This window comes from Argentina silus, assembly GCF_951799395.1.
Source record: "Argentina silus genome assembly, chromosome: 1".
In the NCBI taxonomy this organism is placed as follows: Eukaryota; Metazoa; Chordata; class Actinopteri; order Argentiniformes; family Argentinidae; genus Argentina; species Argentina silus.
This window is the reverse complement of record NC_139655.1, coordinates 34,224,733-34,250,773: the sequence shown is the minus strand read 5'-3', so window position 1 is coordinate 34,250,773 and position 26,041 is coordinate 34,224,733. Positions and strand designations below refer to the sequence as shown.

General features: G+C 46.2%; 1 protein-coding gene across 1 annotated transcript in view; it reads right to left on the bottom strand.

The window, feature by feature from the left end:
• Window positions 1-26,041, bottom strand: part of LOC310817842 (catenin delta-2-like) — a gene marked incomplete at both ends in the record, with an annotated part of 185,540 nt that overhangs the window by 136,664 nt on the left and 22,835 nt on the right. The window contains 1 exon segment of the mRNA XM_083688557.1: window positions 5,787-5,899. Coding sequence (XP_083544683.1) covers window positions 5,787-5,899 — 113 coding nt within the window.

Here is a 26,041-nt window from a genome sequence, read left to right as displayed (position 1 = left end):
CAAGAATGGTTTCTGACAGAATGGAGCTCAGGAAAGGTTACAGAAGTCTTCCTGAATACACGGGCTCCTCTGATCAACGCGCGCCGGCATTACACCTCTTAATGTCTCCGCTTGGGCTGAGGGAGAAAGGTGTGCGGCGTGTGAATCTTTAAAAAGGCCGCCGTCACTCACACACAACCAAGCTGTCAGAATTCATCGGGGGCGCACGAGCCAGGGAGCTAATGCGGCGTCACACACACACACGCGCGCGCGCGCGCACACGCACACATACATACACACACACACATACACACACACACACACAAGCATATGTGTGCAAACAAACAAACAAACACACATTCACGCACACACAGACATGTGCGCACATATACAGTACACACATATGTCCGCATATAGGCACACGCACACACGCACGCACACACAAAGAAACAGATTGAGCTGTCAGACAAAACCATAGCAGGGCAAAGCTGACACCTATATGAAATAAGCACATCATAACACAGGCATATGTGCTCGACAGCAAGCACAATGACAGATGGAGACGACTGCCAGCTCATTTGGACCCGAGCCAAACCCGATGTAAGGATTTGACTACAGTCCTCCGTTAGGCTCCTTCTGGAGAAGATCCACCAACAGGCTCTGTGTTCAATGTGAGATTAACTCACAGAATAGAGTTCAGCCCAAGGACAGCGACAACTAGCAGTGAAAAGTTTGGCAGAGAAGCCGCGACGAACCGCCACCCTCAACTCACAGCTCCTGATTTGGCACCATATTTTGGGCATTTTTGGACAAGCTGAACGAAAAACATCTATATTGAACGTTTGTCCGAAACGTCAGCGCTGGACGTTTTTTTTAAGGCAAAAATGATTGCTTTCATACAACAGATTGAACACCGACAGCAATAATTCTGACAACAAGCAATGGTTTTGGAAAGCATGAAATATCACCGTTGTTAGGGACACAAGCTGGTAGACAGTTCTGGAACACATGGTCTTATATGATTGGCATGGCAACCCAGTAAACAAACCCAGTTGGGTTTTTGAGGAGTGTCGCAGCATAAGGATGGAAAAAGCAACCATGCCTGATTCATTATTGCAGAATCCTTCCATTGTTCTAACAACGTTTGGATAGAATATTCTAGAACCTGTTCTAATTGGCCATCGCTCAATCAGACACACATACCTGTAGGCTGCTGCAGCCTACACACACACACACACACACACACACACAGTGGTATGGTGGTTCTAAAAGACTGATTATGGCTTGAGTAAAACAATTGTAATAAGCCTACGTTTTGAAATACAGTTGTGAAGAAGGGAACGTGTCTGTTCTTCGCAGGCTGGGTTCGCGCTGCGCGGGCTTCTATTCACATGTGATTGTTTTGAACATACAAATAATGATAGTCTGTCAATGTTGCTGATATCGCCATTATGGTTGAAAGGGGTAATCCACTCATAACCGTAAGGTCAATTTCATGAACCCTTCAGACACCCACACCCACACCCACACCCACACACACACACACACACACACACACCCCTAAGGAGGTGTTGTGAGGAGGGAGGTCTCAGGGCTCTGCCTTACTAATACTTGATATTATTGTGCAGACGGATTTGATGGAGACAGTCATTTAGTCATGTGTTTGTGTGTGGCAAGCAAACCCTTTTACCTCTATCTTACTATTTACATGTGTGTGAGACACACATACATGCTCATACACACACACACACACACACACACACACACACACACACACACACACACACACACACCAACACCCCTAAGGAGGTGTTGTGAGGAGGGAGGTCTCAAGGCTCTGCCTTATTTGATGGAGACAGTCATTTAGTCATGTGTTTGTGTGTGGCAAGCAAACCCTTTTACCTCTATCTTACTATTTACATGTGTTTACATGAGGCTGATGCAACGACAGTGCTGTTTGATCTTCTATTGTGAATGGTGATCAATGCCCTTCTCAGCCCAGAACACTTATTTACAGTTTACTGGGCACGTCTGGTGGATGTCCTGAGGAAATAGTAAATTCTCTGCCATTGTATTGCTGGTCTCTGACATTGATTGTTGGGAAATGTATTGAAGAGGAAAACAGACATGCAATCTCTGAGTTTTGCTTGAGGCCTGATAGCACCAATCTCCTCTTCCTTGACTCACATAGCCTAAGGCTACATTGGGTGAAACTTCCATTCATTTACAACGTTTAACTGTAAGGTAAATTTCATAAACCCTTCAGACACACACGCACACACACACACAGGAGAGTTTGTTGGTCTCATGCATTATCCACATCATTACGCATTGATTGACCACTTTCGGCATTGTTATAACATCACTGGCCTTTATGCAGACGCACATACGGTAGCCTACAAATACACACGAGTGGAGATATCATTAAATACTCATTGAAAACATGGTCTAAATAGACAGAGAGAAAAACTGTGTTTCGACATACGTGTCTCTTCTTCAGAGGCCGCGTGCGTGCTGGCTTCTATTCACATGTCATCACACATTGATCTTGCAAATAACTGTTATTGTCTTCCTGTCTTTGTGTGCGACCCATGATGGTTGAAATGGGTGAGACCTTTCTAACTGTAAGGTCAGTTTGGATTCAAGCTACGTTGAGGCCATTTGGGAGCAGGTGTTAATTGCGCCTCAGGACGTGACGTGGAGATGTTGCCTATCAAAAGAAGCTGTGGTAGTCATGAAAATGTTTCCAATTATTTTTTTGTATGTGTGATTTTGTAATTGTAATTGTAACAACGCTATTACGTTAAAAATAGATATTTAGGAAAAGACAGGGAAGGAGGAGGGCGTGCGTTTCATAATGGACTTATTTTATTATACGTAGTGTCACATGGAGACCGTAGACGTCCGTTTGGTAGGACTAGTGTTAACCAGAGACATGGAAAAGCAAAGACCTGAGACACTTTGGAGTGTCTTGGTTTCCCCTGTCAGCGCTGAGCTGTGTGCTTATGCAACAAGGACCCCGGGGGACAAGGATGGTATTTGAATTTGGAAAAGTACATCTCATTTTGACATGAGAGCCTCATACACACACGCACACACACACACACACACACACACAAACACAGAGACACACACACACAAACACAGAGACAGGCACACACACACACACAAACACACACAGACAGACAGACACACACACACACACACGCAGTATGAATTTAGATCCAGCTCTTCTCCTCTTCGACAACTAATTATCACCCTAGTCAGACACTGACTTCTCCCTCCATTCCTACCTCCCTCCTTTATCCTCCCTCCCTCCTTCCCTCCATCCATTAAGAGATCTTTCTCCATCGTCTGAAAGCTATTTGCAACACTTTTGGCACCCCGAAGGTCAAAATCATAATTACTTAACATAACAAAAACCGTTTTTGGACAATCCAGAGCCATGGCTAATATATTAATTAGCACAATTGAAGACTTGGAAAACAGAAGACCTGGACAGGATAGGGACAAAGAACTGTCCATTGATTCTGTCCTCGGGAACGTCAGCCGGTTATGGATAGGATAACGCAGACTCTGCACAATAGTGGTCACATGACCAACGAACACAAGTAAACATTCCGACTCCAAAAGATATAACAGGATTAATAACGATTGAGAATGATTGGCTCATCCCTGCGTGACAGACACTCGATCATAACTGATCCTAGATTTACAGTAGGAATCCCAATATGCGAGGACCACGAATGGGTTACAAGAAAATTGTAAGGAGTTTACACATGGTACGATACCTGATATCAATGACTCGGGTATTGTCAAGTCTGCACATAAACATTATCATTAAAGTGAACTCTATGTGATAACCTGTTCACCAGTATGTCATGCTGTTTTAGCCAAATATGACATTGAGGCAAAGAGAGAAGAATGAAAATAGAATATCAGTACAAAACAACCGATTGAATCGTTTCAAAGAAACATACCATAACATACCAGTTTCACCATAAGTCTTAGGCTGTGTGTGTCAAGGACACACAGGAGATTGGTGCTATCAGGCCTCAAGCAAAACTCAGAGATTGCATGTCTGTTTTCCCCTTCAATACATTTCCCAACAATCAATGTCAGAGACCAGCAATACAATGGCAGAGAATTTACTATTTCCTCAGGACATCCACCAGACGTGCCCAGTAAACTGTGAATAAGTGTTCTGGGCTGAGAAGGGCATTGATCACCATTCACAATAGAAGATCAAACAGCACTGTCGTTGTGTCAGCCTCATGTAAACACATGTAAATAGTAAGATAGAGGTAAAAGGGTTTGCTTGCCACACACAAACACATGACTAAATGACTGTCTCCATCAAATAAGGCAGAGCCTTGAGACCTCCCTCCTCACAACACCTCCTTAGGGGTGTTGGTGTGTGTGTGTGTGTGTGTGTGTGTGTGTGTGTGTGTGTGTGTGTGTGTGTGTGTGTGTGTGTGTGTGTATGAGCATGTATGTGTGTCTCAAGGAAAAGTAATTGCAGTTTTGAGCCCTTGACCTTCCCTCAACCTGTCCTTCTAACAAATCCTTTAAAGACGGACTGAAATTGTTATTTTCACACTTCTGTTATGTCAGAGTAACAACAATGTAGCACAAACTCATGTTTCGAAGTTCACTCTCAAAGTAAAGTTTATTAAATCATCTTTAATTCATTCAGAGATGTTCCTCTGCTCCAGACTACTAGGCGTGTGTCTGACTGGGCGTGTGTCTTTGGTGGTTGACTGACAGCCCGTCTAGCCAATTAATGTTACAGCTGGTTGCTAGATAGTACTAGCTACCCCGTTCAACAATATCCCATTTCACGGATATAGAAAATCTGCCGACATCTAGAAGCAGGGATATGAAACTCATGCTAACTTTCACTAGCTGTTAGCTTAGCTAGCTGTTAGCTTAGCTAGCTGTTGAATTCTACTGTCTACGTGGCTGGACACACAGCTTTGTTTACAGCGGGGGTAAACACATTTTCTGCACACTTTCTGCACACTTTCTGCACACTTTCTGCACACTTCACCAGTGCCTTGTCGTGATTGGAGAAGCTGCAGCTGTCGTAATTTGTGATGTCAGAAGCCACCGCTTTTTACAACGCTATCAAATATAAAAGGAGGCAGCGCGCTTCAAAGCGTTAACGTCTTCGAGTGTCACTGTTCCTGAGACAACTTAGATGTGAAACTTACCCTTTGAAAGTCAAGAATTACAAAGAAAAAAAGAGTTAGGGCTTATATAACATGCCATTTAGCTGAGGCTTTCATCCACTTATATTGCAGTGAGTGCATACATTTTTCAGTCATGTGTATATAGGGTCCCAGCGGGAATCGAACCCACAACCTAAGCGTTGTTAGCGCCATGCTCTACCAACTGAGCCAAAGAGGACGACTGCATCACTATGAGTTAGGGCATTAGTAGTCCGGCTGTAAAGGTGACACGACTCATGAATGCACTGAATGGTGTCGCACACTAACACGTCCTCTCTGAATGGCGGCTTAAAAATAGAGTTCCATCCTGGGAGCTACGCACGTAGCTGTTGTGTGTGTGTGAGACCAAGGTTGGCCGGGGGGCAAGGGGGAGAGGGGGCAGTTACAGGACAGTGTCAGGAAGGACCCAGGTGGTGCTCCACCATGCACTTAATTCTCTCTCACACACGCACACACACACTCACACACTTACACACTCGCACACGTACAGTCACACGCACACAGTCGCACACACACGCACACACGCACGCTCACACACGCTCACACACAGACAGACAGAGGAAGGGTGTGCGTTACCTGATGCTGCTCATGCTTCCTGCCTCAGATCCCAGCTTGCATCGCTCAAGTTGGGTGGCCACAATCTGCCTCTCTGCCTCCAGCTCACGGGTCAACCTCTCAAACTGTAGCTCCTGCAAGAAGGGAGGGGGGGGGGGGAAGAGGGATTAACACAGGCTCCATTTCAGTGTGTGTGTGTGTGTGTGTGTGTGTGTGTGTGTCCCTCTCTCCTCCCAGAACAGGCAGTATCTGATGCATTAGGTCTTTAAGTGGCTTAATGGTGGTCCTCCATATCAGTCTCCAAAGCCATCCAACTATAACCCAGACAGATGAGGTTCACACCAAAAAAAATCTGTGTGTGTGTGTGTGTGTGTGTGTGTGTGTGTGTGTGTGCGTGCGTGCATTTGGGTTAATCACGGCCAGACAAAAAGCATCGATGTGAGTGCACTGATCTCCACCCATGTACTGATTGTGTGTGTGTGTGTGTGTGTGTGTGTGTGTGTGTGTGTGTGTGTGTGAGATTGATTTCTGAAAGCGATTTGAGGGTCTGAATGAGTTGATCCCCCACCACAATCTAAAATCTCCAACCCCTCCAAATGACCTCTTTACCACAGCCCACCACATCCTCACAACCTCTCCTCCCTTCTCCTCTCACCCCTCCCCATACCTTCCTTCTTGTCCACCCCTCTCCTCTCCTTCCGTTCCCTCCCCTCCTCTCCTCCCCATCCTGCTATCTTCTCCCACCCCCTCACCCCTCCCCTCCTTCCCTCTCCTCTCCACATATTTGTCTTACCCCTTATCCTACATCTCTCTGCTCCCACATTATATTTGAACCTCCTCCTCCCTCCTCCTTCCACTCCTTCATGTCCATCCCTCTATCCTCCTCGAAAAGCCTATGTCCTCTGCTCAGGGGAGGTTGGTGGAGGCCCGATGAGGCCGTCCTTTGATTTCTACCTCCACCAGCCTCTCTTGTACCTCCTCCTTGTCAAGCCACAACCATCCCAAGCAGCTTTGAACCACCAGTCTCTCCTCTAGACCGTAACCCTGCTCTACCAACTAAGGTTTCAGAAGGGAAAGTCAATCAATCAATCAAATGATTTGTATGTGTAACACGTTTTGTCACAAAGTGCTTCGCAACAAAACCAATAGCCTGACCGTTGAAAAACTAGGCTTTTCTGAATGAGAGAATACACCTCAACTCCAAAAGATGTCGGTTACGAGAGGGTTTAAAACACAGCAAAGTGGAAACAAAACCGACATTTAACCGCAACATGACCAAAAAAAGGACTGCACGACCAGCAATGAAAACAACAAGTAGGGAAAAGTGTACGACAACAATGCACCTGCTGCTTCATCCACAATCAAATATACTGAAATCCACACAAACACACACACACACACACACGCACATGCGCACACATACACACACACACATGCACACACATGCACGCACACACACACACACACACTGAAAGGCTGTAACACATGCACACTTCCCTCTGTAACAATTGATCAGCCAATAGATCAGATTTACCTGTACCGTCCATGAGTTTAGAATAGTCCACTTTCTGCCCTACCATCCCTGCATTTGTGTGTGTGTGTGTGTGTGTGTGTGTGTGTGTGTGTGTGTGTGTGTGTGTGAATGTGTGTCAGCTTGCATGAGAGATCAAATTCCAACACTGCACAGTGTGTGTGACTTTGTGTCCTCACGCAAGAGAGTGGGGATGAATTCCACTACTGTCTGTGTGTGTGTGTGTGTGTGTGTGTGTGTGTGTGTGTGTGTGTGTGTGTGTGTGTGTGTGTGTCAGCGCGTCGCTAACACCCCACCGGTGTCTCTTTCTCCCCCTCCCTGAGATGAATAGGAGAGAACAGTGCAGCCAGCCACAAAGGTCGCTATAGCAACAGTAGAATCCCGTAAAAAACCCCAACTCATTATTCATTAGACGCAGACTCCTCCCATACACATACACACACACACAAATACACACACATTTGAAGACACACACACGCTCAAAGACACACACACACACACCACTGTCCAGCCATGTCTGGTTCTAGTCAGTCACTGACCCGTCTGCTCTTGTGGGGAAGGGGGATTGGGGGGGAGGAGGGCATTGGGAACGGGGATTGGGGGGCAGAAGTCCCTTACGGGCGTGGCCATGACTGCCGAGTTCATTTGAAATGACCAGTGGGTGAGTTTCGTGGAAGCTCCGTAGCAAAATGCTAACTGGGAACCTCGGGTTAGCTAGATTCTGAAGTTGAGATTTCAAACCGTTAAGGTTAGGCTGAGGGTTAAGGTTGGGTAGGGTCACAAGGGTTGGGTCGTCCCAAGGAAATGCTAAACTGGTCAGTTCAAAATGAACCAAAGTGAACCCTCCGTGGCGATTTCCGATTTGATTTGCCAGACAAAAAGCATCTGTGTGTGTGCACTGATCTCCACCCATGTACTGAACGGGATTGTGTATGTGTGTGTGTGTGTGTATCTTTGAGCATGTGTGTGTCTTCAAATGTGTGTGCGTCTGTGCGTGTGTGTGTCTTCAAATGTGTGTGTATGTGTGCGTGTGTGAGCGCATGTGTGTGCGTGTGTGTGCGTGTGTGTGTCTTTGAGCGTGTGTGTGTCTTCAAATGTGTGTGCGTGTGTGTGTATCAGCACCTAACTTTGCAACAAAAAAAAAAACTTTGCTGTATTGCTGAACACAGTGGGTGTATTACCCTGTTTTTTGGTCATTTCTACAATGAGAGGGAGACACTTGTGGGTCCCCTCTGTCTGCACGCATGGGAGCAAGAAGCCATGGGATATTCAGCCCTTCACACTGTCAAAAAATACTGTGCTTGTTCTACTTTTAAAAAATGAGCCAACTATTTGCATCAGCTGTTTAAGTACTGCCAACAAGTCCCAGTGTTATGGATGATATACTTAACATTTAGTGTAAAAACAACTTTATTGTATCAGTTCCAGAGTTGTTATTCTAAGTTGGATCCACTTAATTTTTCTAGTCCAGAGCTGTACTTTGATTTCCTTCGTTTTTTCAGATGTGTTTCTTTTCTCTCTCTTTTTTTGAGTGTGTGTGTGTGTGAGTGTGAGTGAGTGTGTGTCTGCCTGCGCGTGCGTGTGCGTGTGCGTGTGCGTCTAGCATAAAGGCTCTCAGTATAAATTGGCCAATCTAAGGCTATTAAAAGAGCTGTTTTTTGGAGGTCGAGGGCCATTAAAAGTGACTGATAAAAAGGTTATTCTCCTCCTTCTCCTCCCTCACTCCCATGCATACTAAACACGCTGACGTGCATCTCCTCTCCTCTCCCCTCCCCTCCCCTCTCCTCTCCTCTCCTCTCCTCTCCTCTCTTCTCCTCTCTTCTCTCCTCTCCTCTCCTCTCCTCTCCTCTCCTCTCCTCTCCTCTCCTCTCTCCTCTCTCCTCTCTCCTCCTCTCCCCTCTAAACCGCCACTCTTCTGACTCTCTAGTGTGCCTCTTGGATATAATCTCCCTCAAACATAATAAACACAGATTGTAGCAATTACAAAGCTGCAAGAACACAAACTATTCAGCGTGAGATATGAGAAAGAGAGAGAAAGAGAGTGAAAGAGAGAGAGTGAGTGAGTGAGTGAGAGAGAGAGAAGAGAGAGAAAAGAGAGAGTGAGTGAGAGAGAGAGAGAGAGAAGAGAGAGAGAGAGAGAGAGAGAGAGAGAGAGTGAGTGAGAGAGAGAGAGAGTGAGAGAGAGAGAGAGAGAGAGAGAGAAGAGAGAGAGAGAGAGAGAGAGTGAGTGAGTGAGAGAGAGAGAGTGAGAGAGAGAGAGAAAGACAGATGCAGGACAAGAGCGACGGCAGCCAATTGAGACAACGGCAGAGGAGAGGATACCTGATCTACTTCCAACTATCCCCTGGAGAGAGAGAGAGAGAGAGAGAGAGAGAGAAAGAGAAAGAGAGAGAGAGAGAGAGAGAGAGAAGGAGAGAGAGAAAAGACAGAGAGAGAGAGAGTGAGGGAGTGAGCGAGCGTGTGCGTGTGCGTGCGCAGTATCAGAGGCGACGGTGTTCACGACATCCATTGAGGAACACCGTGGCACTGACCCCCCCCCGCCCTCCCTCTCCCCTCCCCCCTTACGAGTTCAATCATTTAAACATCTGCATCACATCTTAAAACATCTCCACTAACCCTAACCCTAACCCCAACCCTAACCCTGTACAATGTCTTGTAACTAGAGCTCGTGACTAGAGTTACCGTTCAGTGAGCATCACTGATGTCTCTCCTTCGTTTAAAAAAAAAAAAAAAACACTTAACTCTTCTCACCAGACGACATGTCCTCGTCACAAACTGTTGCTAGAGCGCATCGTTCAGGAAACGCTTGCTTGCTAGCGAACGCTCTCTTCGAACAGTCTTGCTCGTGGGGGAGAAACAGACAAAGCTACTGAAGCGACTAGATTAGCGATCTCTTGACATCGGCTGTCAGACGCCTGACTGGAATCAATGGACGATGTCCACGAACTCAGAACAGGGACTGAAAGAAACAGTCTTTGAAAAAAAAAGAAAACGGGTTGAGGACAGTAATAGGATAGGGAGCCCCACAATGACATGACCCATTTCTACAGTGGGAGCCGTGTGTGTGTGTGTGTGTGTGTGTGAGAGAGAGAGGGAGAGTGGGAGAGAGAGGGAGAGTGTGTGTGTGTGTGTGTGTGTGTGTGATTGTGGTGAGATGGGGGTGGGGTTGCAAAGGTGTAATGATGATAGGGCACACTGTGTGTGTGTGTGTGTGTGTGTGTGTGTGTGTGTAGAAAACACCCTCTCTTTCTTCCAACCTCTCTTGTTATGTCTTGTTTTGCTGCTGTACACACACACACACACACCTGTAGAGTGTTATCATCATAAAACAACACACCTGTTGTGGCAAGGCGCACGCCCTGCCTCCCCAATACAGTGAACACACACCAGCCATCCCACCGGACACAGAGGTGAATGAATGAATCATCAGTATGGTCCACCTGGGAGAACGTCCCTTCATTCCTCTCTCTGTTTGACTTGATTTAACGCTCTCTATTGGAACCTGCCGCGTTCAGAAAAAGAGCTACGGTTCTTTAGAGCTGAGAGGCAAAAAAAACAACATCACACAAAGTCTAATCTCAAGGCGTGAAACGTATGACTCTCTCTACGGTATCTCTGGGTTCATTTGTCGTAAATATTCAACATGAAAACACGGCCACAAAGTGAAATATATAGCTGGCTCTCATTTGAATAATTTAGAGGTTAAATCAGACAGAGAGTGGTGGTGGTGGTGGTGGTGGTGTGACATGGGGAAGGAGGGAGGGAGAGAGAGGGGGGGGAGAGAGAGAAGAGGAAGGGTAAAGGGAAGGAGAGAGGGGGAGGGAGAGAGAGGGGGAGACAGGTAGAGGGAGACAGGGAGACAGAGAGAGAGAGATAGAGAGAGGGAGGGAGGGAGGGAGGGGATGGGGGATAGAGAGAGAAAGGGAGGGAGGGGGAGAGAGAGAGAGAGAGTTGATGAGGACAAATGCCTCAGGCTGTATTGTATTAAACCTGACATCGGGGGTCGGAATTTAAGCAAAGATTTCAAAAGGATATGTCAAGCTTGCTAAAACCACACATGCACGCACACACACAAACACACATACATAGTGTTAAACTGCAGAGATGAATGATGGGGATATTGTTTTTGTTCACCCCTCAATCTCGTTAAGGCAGCCTCATTAGCACCGCTTTGGTCTGTCTGAGTTACGTAAGAGCTGGGGTGGGGTGGGGGGGGGGGGGGGAGCGGGGGCAATGATGGAGGGATGGGGTGAGAGAGAGAGAGAGAGAAGAGGAGAGAAAGAGAGCATGACAAACGTGGGTCCATTGGACCCATGCTCAGCACAGTTACGTAATTCTCTCTCTCACGCACGCACACACACACGCACACACACACACACTCATTGTTAGATGACACTTTTAGAGGAGGGGAGATTTATTTCTGCAAGAGCAATGTATGGAATTGATGGTATTGACTTTGGTAGTGTGCGTGTGCGTGTGCGTGCGTGTGCGTGCGTGTGTGTACGATTATACTATGTGTGTGTGTGTGCATGCGTCTGTGTGTGCGTGCGCGCGTACATGAGTGTTAGAGAGAGACCGTGTGTGTGTGTGTGTGTGTGTGTGTGTGAGTGTTCTATCACTTCTCTGTGATGAATAGTCTAATTAGAAGCATTGTAAAGGAAGACCTATATTCCCCAAACCCTGCTCTCTTCCCCCCTCCCCTCCCCTTCTCTCTCCCTCCCTCCCTCCCTCCCTCCCTCTCTGCTGCTGTTTAATAGCCAATTTAAGAGCAGCCTCATAAACAAACAGGGCTAGACAAACACAATCCCCTTTCTCTCACGCCGGGGGAGCTAGGAAGCAACACACGCGCCAACGCCCACGCCCGCCCGCACACACACACACACACACACACACAAACATTCATGCACGCACACACACACATGCACGCCCGCACACTAATAACACATAGGCTCACACACACACACGCATGCTAATAACACACACGCACATGCACACACACACACACTCAGCGGGGGAACTAAACCACAACCCAAGACCTCCACGCTGTCCTAACACTCTCACTTAGAGAGCAGAAAAACCAGAAAAAAGAACAACTCAAGAAAGGTGTTTTAATTAACGCCAATCATCGTTATCACGAACCGTACAATTAACACTAACGCCGCCATTTGACGAAAAGAATCAGCAACACGTGTTCCCGTAACGGATATATCTAACACGGCATCCCTTTCCACAATGCTCCTTCTACAGAAGAGGGGATTTCCAACTCCAGTCCTGGGTGTGTTCGTGACAGGCTGGCGTAAACACCCAACCATAACCCTCTTTTACTTGCCAATCAATCACTGCTTGGAATGTGCTATTTCTGTGGTATTCCCCCCCCCCCCCCCCCCCCCCGAGACCCCCCCCCCCCCCCGGAGACAACACACATGCACACCGTGAGGGAGAACAGACCCCTGGGCACAGGGTCAGCAATTTTTCAACACTCTTAGAGCAGTTAGGGGTTAAGTGCCTTGCTCAAGGGCACAACGGTGATAGGCAAGCGGTAGGTATGATGCAAGCAACCCTCCAATCGCCAGATCACATCTGGCTCCCTCCTGGGGGTCGGGGGTCAAACCAGCGACCTTCCGATTGCTGGCCGGCCTCTCGAACGAGCCTCTGTTCACAAAGTGAATATGACCGCGGCGCCGAGACAGATCACACCTGACCTCTGAGACGCCCCGTGCTTCCGACGCGCGTGCCTAGGCCTAGGGGAAGACACCCAGGTTCAATCCCCGCATCGTGACCCTCGCTATAAGTGCCGGGGATTTGGTCGAGTGGTTTTAATAGCCCTGTCGACGACAGCGAGCCGCATACATTAACCCTAACCTAGCCCTTTGAGGCAGGGGGTCCATCCGACGGTCCATCCAGCTTTTTCTATGCTATTTCTCCACTTCTCTTTAGGCAGCGTCTCCACCGGGATTTGAACCCTGGTCTCAAACGCGGGCAGTGTCTCAGCACCCCAGAATCTCCTCTCACTCACTCACTCACTCGTAGGCTCTGGTCTAACAGTCCCCTGAAAGTTCAAGCCTCCATTTCCAAAACAACTATCCTTCCAACTAGTGCCACTCACAGAACCCCCCCCCCAAGGCACACCCCTCCCTCCCTCCCTTTGCTCCCCGTATCCCACCTGCGTGCTGGTTTTTGAAGCTCCTCGTTTTGAAGACACACCTTAGTCAAGGTCAAATGATGCCAAACGCCTTCCACAGTTGGGTTACCCCCCTCCCTCCTCCCCCCCCATGCCATAATGTACTGTAAGTGATTTTTGGGTAGGAGGTTCCCCACATACCACTAAACGGCTCAGTCCACTAAGCTACAGCCTCAGCTGTAGGCATTCGCTAAGGGAGCCAACACAAGTGTCCAGGATACTCATCAAGTCAGAGTAGTTTTAAACACCTCCGTGATACCAGCATGTCTCAATAAAGTTCGTTTTTTTTTTTTTTTTTTTTTTTAAAGCTAACAGAATAACAACTGCTAGCAAAAGTCCACGAAAGTTAAGGATAACATGGCATGAAACGGTGGATAAAAAAAATGACAATTGTGTCATCTAGAACCTTCCAAACTTGTTCTTTTACTTCTCTGTCTGTGTTGTGCTGACTGTGGTCCACTACTGTCTGGGTGGCAGAGAGGAGAATGTGATTGGGTTCACGCTCTGTGAGTGTGGATTTGGAGAGAGACGAAATGTCACCTGGAAAATGTCACCGCCTAAATGCCATCTGTGTCCAAGTCTGTTTGAGTGTCTGTGTGTGTGTGTGTGTGTGTGTGTGTGTGTGTGAGCAGGGGAGACTCCCTACACCAATAGACTTCTCTCTAGCTTCAATAACCGAGAGACTTATCAAACCAACAGACAAGTTATCGGAATAACTCAAAAAGAACTGCAAGGATCACATGAAGATTCTAATCCGATTTGTGACGACAGAGTACCAACCATGGTGGTTTTTTGGTGTAATAATAAGGTATAATTAGGTAATGATGTCCAGTGTTTGGCAATAGTGTTCACTTGGCAGGATTATACACATTTGACAGTGCATGTCGTTGGTTCTACTGTACGTGTAACGGCTTGATGATGATGCATTTTTCGGCCGAGCCGAGAATCTTTTGTCGAGAACCGCTGCGAGTGCGGTCGCTATCTTCGTTGTAGATCTTGGCAGACACACACACACGTAGTATAATCACACACACACACACACACACACATACATACATACATACACACATACATACACACACACACAGGCGACAGAACCACAGTGACTCCCCAAAGGTCATATGTCCACTGACACTGATGGATTAGCCAGGGTCACACAGACACCAACACACACACACACACACACACTGGTAGATAATAGGAAAGCAAAAGGTCAGCTGAAACTATGGAGCTAACAATACATTTGTCAACTTAATGCTTGTTGTTGTTTTTACTTTACACCATCCATGAACCGAGAGAGCAATAGTTCACTGAATGTCAATATGTGGTTTTGTGTGTGTGTGTGTGTGTGTGAGGCGAGAGTTCACATCTAAAGTAGAAGATTGTTTGGGTCGTAGAAGAGCACTCTTAAATCTGATATATGACCATTATCCTAATTACAGAAGGCTACTCAAAGAGAAACACTTCCTAACAGTGACTTAGAGAGCATACGGAGGAGGGGATGAAGGAGCCAGTTCCTTCAGCGTTCAGGTCACTCAATAAACTCCTCTTTTAGAAGCTCTTCAGCCAAATGTCTATTTTCATTACGAGCGGTAGCTCCAATAGCAGTGTTGAAGAGTCGAATTACAGTTGTTTCAAACCTGGTCGATCCTGTGTGTGTGTGTGTGTGTGTGTGTCTGGTTGTGTGTCTGTATGTGTGAATTGAGGTCTTTTAAATTGAAGCCTTGCCGTCATTTCAATATTTTAGCGTTTTTCCTTCGCGACACGAGCGAGCAGCTCCTCCTGCTGACAGTTAACCCTGAACACTGCCGTTATCCATCACTTCACGTCTGTCAGGTAACACTTTACGATCACTCTGACGTTCGCACTCACCCACACAGTAAAAACCAGAGGAAGAGATACGCCATCACAGAATATGAGCTACATTACCACATGCCTCCTACATTGTATATGATATATTTAGAGGCGTTAAATGTCTAGAATACCCGACATATGTTCATCCATGGGTGGGTACTCTCTCACAGGGAGGCAGAGGAGACACTTACAACCACATCCAAAGGTTAAAGATTAAACACACTACTATCAGGACTAAACATGTCAGCGTGAAACATTGCTGGAGACTTATTTGTAATTCTAAGTATTGTATGTTTGTGTGTGTGTGTGTGTGTGATGTTGTCCCCCACTGGGAGTGTTGTTACTCACAGAGAGGGTTACCCACAGTGCAGCACTCTGTCAGTAGTCACAGGGGGGTGATGATACACCTTGATGTGCCGCCCAACTCTCCTCCCTCTCAATCTCCCTTCCTCTCTCTCTCTCTCTCTCCTCCCTTCCTCTCTGTCTCTCTCTCTCCTCTCTCTATCTCTCTCCTCCCTTCCTCTCTCTCTCTCTCCTCCCTTCCTCTCTCTCTCTCTCTGTGTGCTTGTGAGTGTGCTTGTGAGTGTGTGTGTGTGTGTGTGTGTGTGTGTGTGTATGGAGAGCAAAAGCAGAGAGAGAGAGAGAGACATGTCATTATCCAGGTTACTTCCGGGCTTTTCCTGTTTCTCGAAAAGAGATGCAACAGGTCAAGTGTGATGGAAACAGCTGACCTAACCCTAACCCTACCCTAGTACAGAGACCGTAAAGGCTGTAGACCAACGCAGAGGACTCAATCGTACGACAAAAGCTTAATCCAAAAGAATAATCCAAAAGAATAATCCTTTAATTCCAGAAAAAGAGTTCGGTACACAGGTAGACAATACGTAGGGAGGCAGATTTCCAAAAAGGGGGTAGGGCAAGGCAGGTTTTTGTACACGGGTAGTCAGACAAATAGGAGGCGGATAATCCAACAGGGAAAAGGCAAAAGACAAACTCGGAAAAACGAACAAAAGGTCAAAAACCAGGAAGACAAGGAATCGCAATGAAAATCACTGGGGTGTTTTCATACTAAGGCACAAAGACGAACCGGTACAAAGACAGGGGGGAGACACAGACTAAATACACAGGGAAGGATGATGAGGAACAGGTGAAGCCAATCAGGGCGGGGTCGACAATCACACAGGCGGGAAACACACAAGGGCAGGTGGTGAAGTGTCTGGAACGGGAGACAATGTGAGGGACACAAAAATGAAGAACATGAAAGAAAGACAAACAAAACTAACGAACAAGTCGAGACGTAACAGAGACGGTTTTAAAACCTTCAGGTCCGCAGGTGACTTGCACAAGCCTGTAGGCGTGATTTTTCTTCTCTTTTTTAAAGATGGATCAGCTTTGAAATGGGAGGATAGAAATGATGTTCTATCAGAAAGCAGTGATTGCATCACGTCTTCTCCTTTTGTTTTATTGGTTAATCCCTACCACCCCCTCCCCTGATTGGAGGACATGGAAATAACAGTTTGACTTATAGCTATTGATTGTACTTGTAATATAGAAAATGAAACACATACAATATACACTCACAAACACTTTATTACAACACTATACTAATACTGGGTAGGGCCGCCCTTTACTCTCTAAACAGCCTCAATTCTTCGTGGCATTGATTCCACAAGATGTTAGAAACATTCCTTTGAGATTCTGATCCATGATCACATGATTACATCAGCCAAGTCCTGCAGATTTTTCAGGTTTTCAAGCTGTGAATCTCCCGTTCTACCACATCCCAAAGGCCACTGAAGAAAACTAAACTCATTGTCATAAAACCAGTTTGAGGCGACTTTTGCTTTGTGACATGGTGCATTATCATGCTGGAAGTAGACATTAGAAGATGGTTAAATTGCGGCCATGAAGGGATGCACATGGTCAGCAACAATACTCAAATAGGCTGTGACATTCAAGCGATGATTGATTGGTATTAACAGGCCCAAAGTGTGCTGAGAAAACATTCCCCACACCATTCCACCACCTCCACCATGAGAAGGTGTACAGGTGTTCCTCATAAAGTGTTCAGTGAGTGCATATCTGTCTCTTGTTTCTTATTATTGCTTGCAATGGACTTGTAAGTATATTGGTTAATGAATTGTTAATGATATTTTTAGTGCCAACCTTGAACCAGATGCCCACAGATGAACCCATCTTGAAAATGAGGCCTTTATCTGAGTTGAGTAGGCTATAACACTAGGCTATAACACTAGGCTATAACACTGGATTAAAACACTAGGCTATAACACTGGATTAAAACACTAGGCTATAACACTGGATTAAAACACTAGGTTATAACACTAGATTATAACACTAGGCTATAACACTAGATTATAACACTAGATTATAACACTAGGCTATAACAGTAAGCTATAACACTAGATTAAAACACTAGGCTATAACACTAGATTAAAACACTAGGTTATAACACTAGGTTATAACACTAGGCTATAACACTAGATTATAACACTAGGTTATAACACTTGATGATAACACTAGGCTATAATACTAGGCAATAACAGTAGGCTATAACACTAGATTATAACACTAGGTTATAACACTAGATTATAACACTAGGTTATAACAGTAGGCTATAACACTAGATTATACCACCAGGCTATAACAGTAGGCTATAACACTAGATTATAACACTAGGTTATAACACTAGGCTATAACACTAGGCTATAACACAAGGCTATAACACAAGGCTATAACACTAGGCTATAACACTAGGCTATAATATTGAGCTCCATGGAAATGATATCTATTCACAAAGATGTGATATGTATTCATAAAGATATGCTATCCATTCACAAGGATCCACGGCTCCAGAATTGGGCCAACTCTGTTTGAGACTGTGAATTGTGGGCATTACACGACAACAACCCGATTTTACAATTGACTATCCACGGAAACAGAACGTGCCATTGTGTGTGTGAGAGAGAGGGGGATAAACGCCCATCCACTCAATAGAGATTTGGTCATTTTCAACAAGTGAGATGTCTCTGTGGTAAGCTTAACAAGCCATGAGGTAAACAATAAAACAGGATTTTGGGGATTTTACAATCACAGCAACAAGAAAACAGAGCACAACCGTTCGGTTTTGGCATTTTGCAATGGGTCATTTCTCATTCAAAGTCGCACATTATCTCACTTGAAAATGCAGGCCCACCCTGGACCAGCAAAGTTCTTTTGTGAACACTTGCTTTAGCATTTGTTACTCTCTCACTACATTGTGGCTGGGTTGTTGTTGTTGGTGTGTGTGTGTGTGTGTGTGTTTGTGTGTGTGCGTGCGTGCGTGCGTGCGTGTTGTTGGGAGGAATTACAGTAAATCCTACCACAGCGAGAACTTCACCCCAGAGCTGTTTCAGATCTTAGGGAGAAGAAGACAGCGTTCTACTCTAAGCTCCAGTAGATCTAGTCCCCCTCCTCTACATGTCCTCCTTACCCGCTGTAGAACAAAGGTGTCCAATCTGATCCTCAGAGAGCCTGCTGTGGTTGTCATGTGTTTTTTTGTCTTTTCATTCCAACCCAACGTAGTCTCAGAAGGATTAATCCGGACCGGTATTGTGGATTGGAACAAAATTGCCCTTTGATGAGATTGTACGCCATTGGTTTTGAGCGTGCGTGCTAAATCTTGACACACTCTGGAGTTAACCTAATCCTTTCCAGGGGGGCGGTTTGTGAATATATATTCGACGGTAATATCAAAACATTCTGTAAACAAGACACATTCTTATTCTGCCAATTATCTTTGCTATTCTCCTGTTCGTTGTTTCACTAATAGGTGAGGAGAGACCTTGTCTATGTGTGTGTGTGTTGGTGCATGCTGCATCAGTGGCTAAGCTACCCCCTCCCTGACTTTGAGATTGAACGAACAGTGATTAAATCTGCTGCACAGACAATAGAATCAGCTGCTAACAAGGACAACGCGGCCAAACAGGGAGACCAGATTGGCTTCCAACTGTTTGAGGACATGCTTGCTCTGAATGCTACTCAACGCTGCGGAATACTACTGCCAGAGGGAGGGGAGGCTACTGGGGGTGCGTTCACAGGCTGTGTGTGTGTGTGCGTGTGCGTGTGCGTTGCAGATGTGCTCACAAAGACTAATTGGCACTTATTGCTGTTTCCAAGCAGGGGGCCAGTCATTTACTTCGTCACACACTGCTTTGGAGACGCCTGAGGTGTGTGTGTGTGTGTGTGCGTGCGTGCGTGCGTGCGTGCGTGCGTGCGTGCATATAGAATACACCGGAGGCACACATAATGGCAGCAGCAGAAAATGATAAATAACCATCCATTTAAATAATAAAACACTTTTCTCAACCTTTTCTCAACAGGTTCTACAGACCTGAAGGAGGAAGAAGAGAATTCCCACCCGGAATAATCAGATAACCCGGATAATCTCTTCCTCTGGTTTTTACTGTGTGGGTGAGTGTGAACGTCAGAGTGATTGTAAAGTGTTACCTGACAGACGTGAAGTGATGGATAACAGCAGTGTTCAGGGTTAACTGTCAGCAGGAGGAGCTGCTCGCTTGTGTCGCGAAGGAAAAACGCTAAAAAAAACGCTAAAATATTCAAATGACGGCAAGGCTTCAATTTAAAAGACCTCAATTCACACATACAGACACACAACCAGACACACACACACACACACACGCACACATGCACGCACACACACACACACACACATACATACATGCACACACACACACACACCAAATCCCTCTCTTTGAAGGGAGTGTGTCATTTGTGTGGCGTACACAAACTCAGTTAGATGTAATCTCCCCAGACAAACAAGACGTGAGAAGTGCCTCTTTTAATTGGCTGATGAAACGCTGTCATTTGGACCAAGAACATCGTCACTCTATCATCTCATTAGTACGTAGAGAGAGAGTCTTTCTGCATATCCACTCAGCACACACACACACACACACACCAACCAAGCAGCATAATATACACACCAAATATAATAATAATATTATTTACACACAGAGTAATATACACACCAAACACCCCAAGATAAGTGGATGAAAGTGGACACCCAACATGAAGGGAAATAAGCCGAATGATTCAACATAACACCACAGCTCTGAGCAGTAGTTAGTTAGCCCCACACACACAGACACACACACACACACACGTGTGTAATGAGACAGTGAAGCTTTTTTTTCTCCTTTTGGCTCTCCATTAGATAGTTAGCCACACACACACACACACGTGTGTAATGAGACAGTGAAGCTTTTTTTTCTTCTTTTGGCTCTCCATTAGACAGTTAGCCACACACACACACACACACACGTGTAATGAGACAGTGAAGCTTTTTTTCTTCTTCTGGCTCTATACCATATTTCCATCTCTGACCTTTCATGTGCTGTGCCGCAGGAGGACAGAGGAGACACTTACAACCACATCCAAAGGTTAAAGAGGCACACTACATCAGGACTAAACATGATGTAAGCGTGATGTTGCCATGTGTGTGTGTGTGTGATGTTGTCCCCCACTGGGAGTGTTGTTACTCACAGAGAGGGTTACCCACAGTGCAGCACTCTGTCAGTAGTCACAGGGGGGTGATGATACACCTTGATGTGCCGCCCAAAACTCCTCCCTCTCTATCTCCATTCATCTCTCTCTCTCTCTCTCCTCCCTTCCTCTCTCTCTCTCTCCTCCCTTCCTCTCTCTCTCTGTCTCTCTGTCCCCTCCTCCCTCTCTCTGTCTCTCTCTCTCTCTCTGTCCCCTCCTCCCTTCCTCTCTCTCTCTCAAAAGACTTCCCCAGTCTAGCATGGACTCCTCCCAAACCAACCCAACCCTCCTCCCTTCATCCCAACATCCAGGGACGGACCGGGACAACAAAACGGCCCTGGACAGCCGATGGGGGGGGGGGGGGTGGGGGGGGGTATCCACCGGCCCATCCACTGGCCCCACACCCGGGAATTCTCCCAGTGCTCCAGATAGCCAGTCCGCTACTGCCAACATCCTATTGGCCAATCACCACAGTGCCATGGCAGAGGGAAAGGAGGAGCCGTAAGCAGGTGAGTATATTCAATTGAACAAAAAAGTAAGGATACGATACACAATATTTCAATAATACATTGTATTTCTTCTGTTTCATCCATAATATGAACATAAATAACTAATTGGCTCTCAAACACTCTCTTTCTCTCTCTCTCTCCATCTGTCTGTCTCTCTCTCTCTCCCTCTGTCTGTCTCTCTCTCTCTCTCTCCCTCTGTCGCTCTCTTTCTCTCTCTCTTTCTCCTGCTTCTCCCTCTCTCTCTGACGTGGGATGGAGAGCGAGGCAGTGGGGCAGAGAGGGGAGGAGAAGGGTCCGGAAGAGATGGGCGTGGGGTAAGTGTGCGGAGTGGAGGAGAAGAAAGGGAGAGCAAGAGAAGGATTAAAAGAAAGAGAGATGATGGCTTCGGGGGGGGGGGGTAAGAAGTAGAAGATAGGGGAAGAGAAAGTGAGAATAGGGGAGAGGAAAAGAGGGGAGAGGAGAGGAAAGGAGAAGGGGAGGGATGTAAAAAAAAAAGAAGAACACACGTGGACATACTCAACCAACGCCGTCTCCACATAGAAATACAGCAAGAGCTGTTTGGCTCAGAGCCAACGCTCGGCGCCACTGTTAAACCACTCAACAAAGTTTGCATCTTTCTGCAAAAAAAAAAATGATTGAAAAAAATAAACAAGAGCTTATTTTTCTTTGCTTTTTTTTTTCTTTTCTTTACAAAACAGCCCTATTATGAGCTTCTCCTCAACGACGAGAAATTAAATATTCCCTTTCATGTGAAAGGCAGAGTTTTAACTCCAGACAAAAACAAGTGACAAGTCTAGAACACAGCTGGGGTGCTAATATCAGAGGGAGCACTTGAGAGACAGGCTTTGAAGCAAGAGGGAAAGGAGAGAGAGAGAGAGTGTGTGTGTGTGTGGGGGGGTACAGGTAAGGTACTAACGTGAGATACACACACACACATACTAATTGAGCTGACACACACCAAAAATCAAAAGCTGTTACATGAATCCAGGTGGAAAGGGATGAGTGTGTGTGTGTGTGTGTGGGGGTACAGGTAAGGTACTAACGTGAGAAACACACACACACACACACACACACACACACATACTAATTGAGCTGACACACACCAAAAATCAAAAGCTGTTACATGATTCCAGGTGGAAAGGGATGAGTGTGTGTGTGGGCAGGTGTGGGCGGGCAGGCATGCGTGCATGTCCGTGCGTGTATGGGTGCGTGGGCGTGCGCATGTGTGTGTGTGTGTGTGGGCGTGCGCGTGCGCGTGTGTGTGTGTGCATGCGTACTTGTGTGTGGGCCAGAGAGCAGCAGGTTATTGATCGAAAGGATCGTTGATCTTTGAACATGAATATGAACTCTGAGGACAACACACCGATAACCAGCTGGTGTGTTTTCTTGTGAATATTGCTTTTGGACATTGACTCACGACACACACTGTCTTGGTGAAATGTCTCATGAGCTACAGCTCATTAAAGGACTGTGGTTGACGGGCTCACGAATCTCGACGCAATCTGTTAAACCGTCTCTCTCAGAAAGGGCTCAGAGAGAGGGAGAAAAAAAAAGAATTGTTTTCAAATCCTCACTAAATTAAAAAAGAAATGGAGTGGGCATTGGCTAAAGCTAATTCAACATCCGCTAATCCCACACCCAGGACAGGGTAAAGATCAGAGTGGGAAGTGGAACTCTCACACGTACACACATTCACGTACACACACACACACACACACACACACACACAAACACACACATGCACTCTCACAGACACACACACATGTACTCTCACACACACACACACAAACACACACATGCACTCTCACAGACACGCGCACACACACACACGCACTCTCACACACACACGCCCACACACACACACGCACTCTCACACACACACACATGCACTCTCACACACACACACACGCACACACTCACACACAGAGGACAGAGTACACACACACACACAAAGTACACAGGTGCACACTAACATGTGATCAAGCATGCACACAAACACACACACACGTATGCATACATGCACATACACACACACCCACATTCACACACATTTTAGTTTGACAATGATTTCTACGTATATACAGTGGGGGAAATAATTATTTGATCCCCTGCTGATTTTGTTAGTTTGCCCGATTACAAAGAAATGAGCGGTCTATAATTTTTATGGTACTTTTAGTTGAACAAATAGAGACAGAATATCAACAAAGAAGTCCAGAAAAAACACATTATATAAAGTTATAAATTAATTTGCATTTGATCGAAGGAAATAAGTATTTGATCCCCTACAAACCAGCAAGAATTCTGGCTCATACAGACCGGTTATATGCCCATGAGGCACACAGATTAGTCCTGTCACTTTAGGAAAAGTACTCTAATCTCTGCTTGTTATGGGTATAAAAGACACCTGTCAATAGAATCAATCTCTTCCATTCCAACCTCTCCACCACCATGGGCAAGACCAAAGAACATTCAAAGGACATCAGGGTAAGAGTTGTAGACCTGCACAAGGCTGGAATGGGCTACAAGACCATCAGCAAGAAGCTTGGTGAGAAGGAGACAACTGTTGGTGCAATTATTAGAAAATGGAAGAAATACAAAATAACCATCAATCGCCCTCGGCCTGGAGCTCCATGCAAGATCTTGCCTCGTGGGGTAAGGATGATCATGAGAAGGGTGAGGGATCAGCCCAGAACTACACGGGAGGAGCTTGGTAATGATCTCAAGGCAGCTGGGACCACAGTCACCAAGAAAACCATTGGTAACACACTACACCGCAACGGATTGAAATCCTGCAGTGCCCGCAAGGTCCCCCTGCTCAAGAAGGCACATGTACAGGCCCATCTGAAGTTTGCCAATGAACACCTAAATGATTCAGAGAAGGCTTGGGAGAAGGTGATGTGGTCAGATGAGACCAAAATTGAACTCTTTGGCATAAATTCGACTCTTCGTGTTTGGAGGGAGAGAAATGCTGAATGCTACAATCCCAAGAACACCATCCCCACCGTCAAACACGGAGGTGGAAACATTATGCTTTGGGGTTGTTTCTCTGCTAAGGGTACAGAACGACTTCACTGCATTGAGGGGCCAATGGACGGGGCCATGTACCGTAAGATCTTGGACGAGAACCTCCTTCCCTCAGCCAGAGCACTGAGGATGGGTCGTGGATGGGTCTTCCAGCATGACAATGACCCAAAACATACAGCCAAGGCAACAAAGGAGTGGCTCAAGAAGAAGCACACTAAGGTCATGGAGTGGCCTAGCTAGTCTCCAGACCTTAATCCTATCGAAAATTTGTGGAGGGAGCTGAAGCTTCGAGTTGCCAAGCAAAAGCCTTGAAACCTTCAGGATTTGGAGAGGATCTGTAAAGAGGAGTGGACCACAATCCCTCCTGAGATGTGTGCAAACCTGGTGACCAACTATAAGAAACGTCTGACTTCTGTGCTTGCCAGCAAGGGTTTCTCCACCAAGTACTAAGTCATGTTTTGCTTGGGGATCAAATACTTATTTCCTTCGATCAAATGCAAATGAATTTATAACTTTATATAATGTGTTTTTTCTGGACTTCTTTGTTGATATTCTGTCTCTATTTGTTAAAATAAAAGTACCATAAAAATTATAGACCGCTCATTTCTTTGTAATCGGGCAAACTAACAAAATCAGCAGGGGATCAAATAATTATTTCCCCCACTGTACATCCTACTTCCTTCATTCTCTATCACTCTCTCTTTCTCTCTCTCTCTCTCCCCCTGAATCTTAACTTCTCCCCCTCAAATGCTCAAAGAATCATGAATGGAGGACTGAACATAAAAAATTGCAATAAAAAAAAGCAATAAGCGATATCTCCTCATCTTCACCTACAACTGTTCATTTCAATACCATCCATGAGTTATTACGTCGTAAATGAGAGAGCCCAGAAGCAGGTGAAACAGGGCGACAGCGTTATTGAGGTGTCATGATGACGTGAGTGTGTGTGTGTGTGTGTGTGTGCATAAGTACGTGTGTGTGTGTGTATAAGTACGTGTGTGTGTGTGTGCATGGGCGTGTGTGTTGTGTGGTGTGTGTGTGTGTGTGTGTGTTGTGTGGTGTGGTGTGTGTATGTGCGTGTGTGTGCATAAGTACGTGCGTGGTGTATGTGTGTGTGCATGGGCGTGTGTGTTGTGTGGTGTGTTTTTTGCGCCAGTGTGCCAGTGAGTACTACTGCACGTGCCCAACCCCGGGTCGATTAGCGGCTTAGCTAGCTCACAGCGAGCGCCTCTCCATGGCTCCGCATCCCCGCCTACCGCCGGCGTAGACAACGAGCTGTCCTGTCTCCTCGGAGTGGCGCGGTGTGAACAATGATCCCACCCCCCCCGTCCCCCCGTCCCCCTCCCACCCGAAGACCCCCGATGATGGATGGACTATGGGGAACATCATTTCACCTCCCTCTCTGTCTGTTTCAGGCTAACAGCTTGAACACAGAGAGGGTATTTTTCGGGCCGCTTTTTTTTTTTTGATTGAATTGACATCTCGTTAGTAACACTTTGGCTTTAGAGGAGGTGAGTGGTGGGGGGGCGGAGGGGCGGAGGGGAAGAAAGAGAGAGGGGGGGGTAGAGAGAGGGAGGGGGGGAAAGAGAGCGAGAGCGAGAGAGAGGGTGGGGTT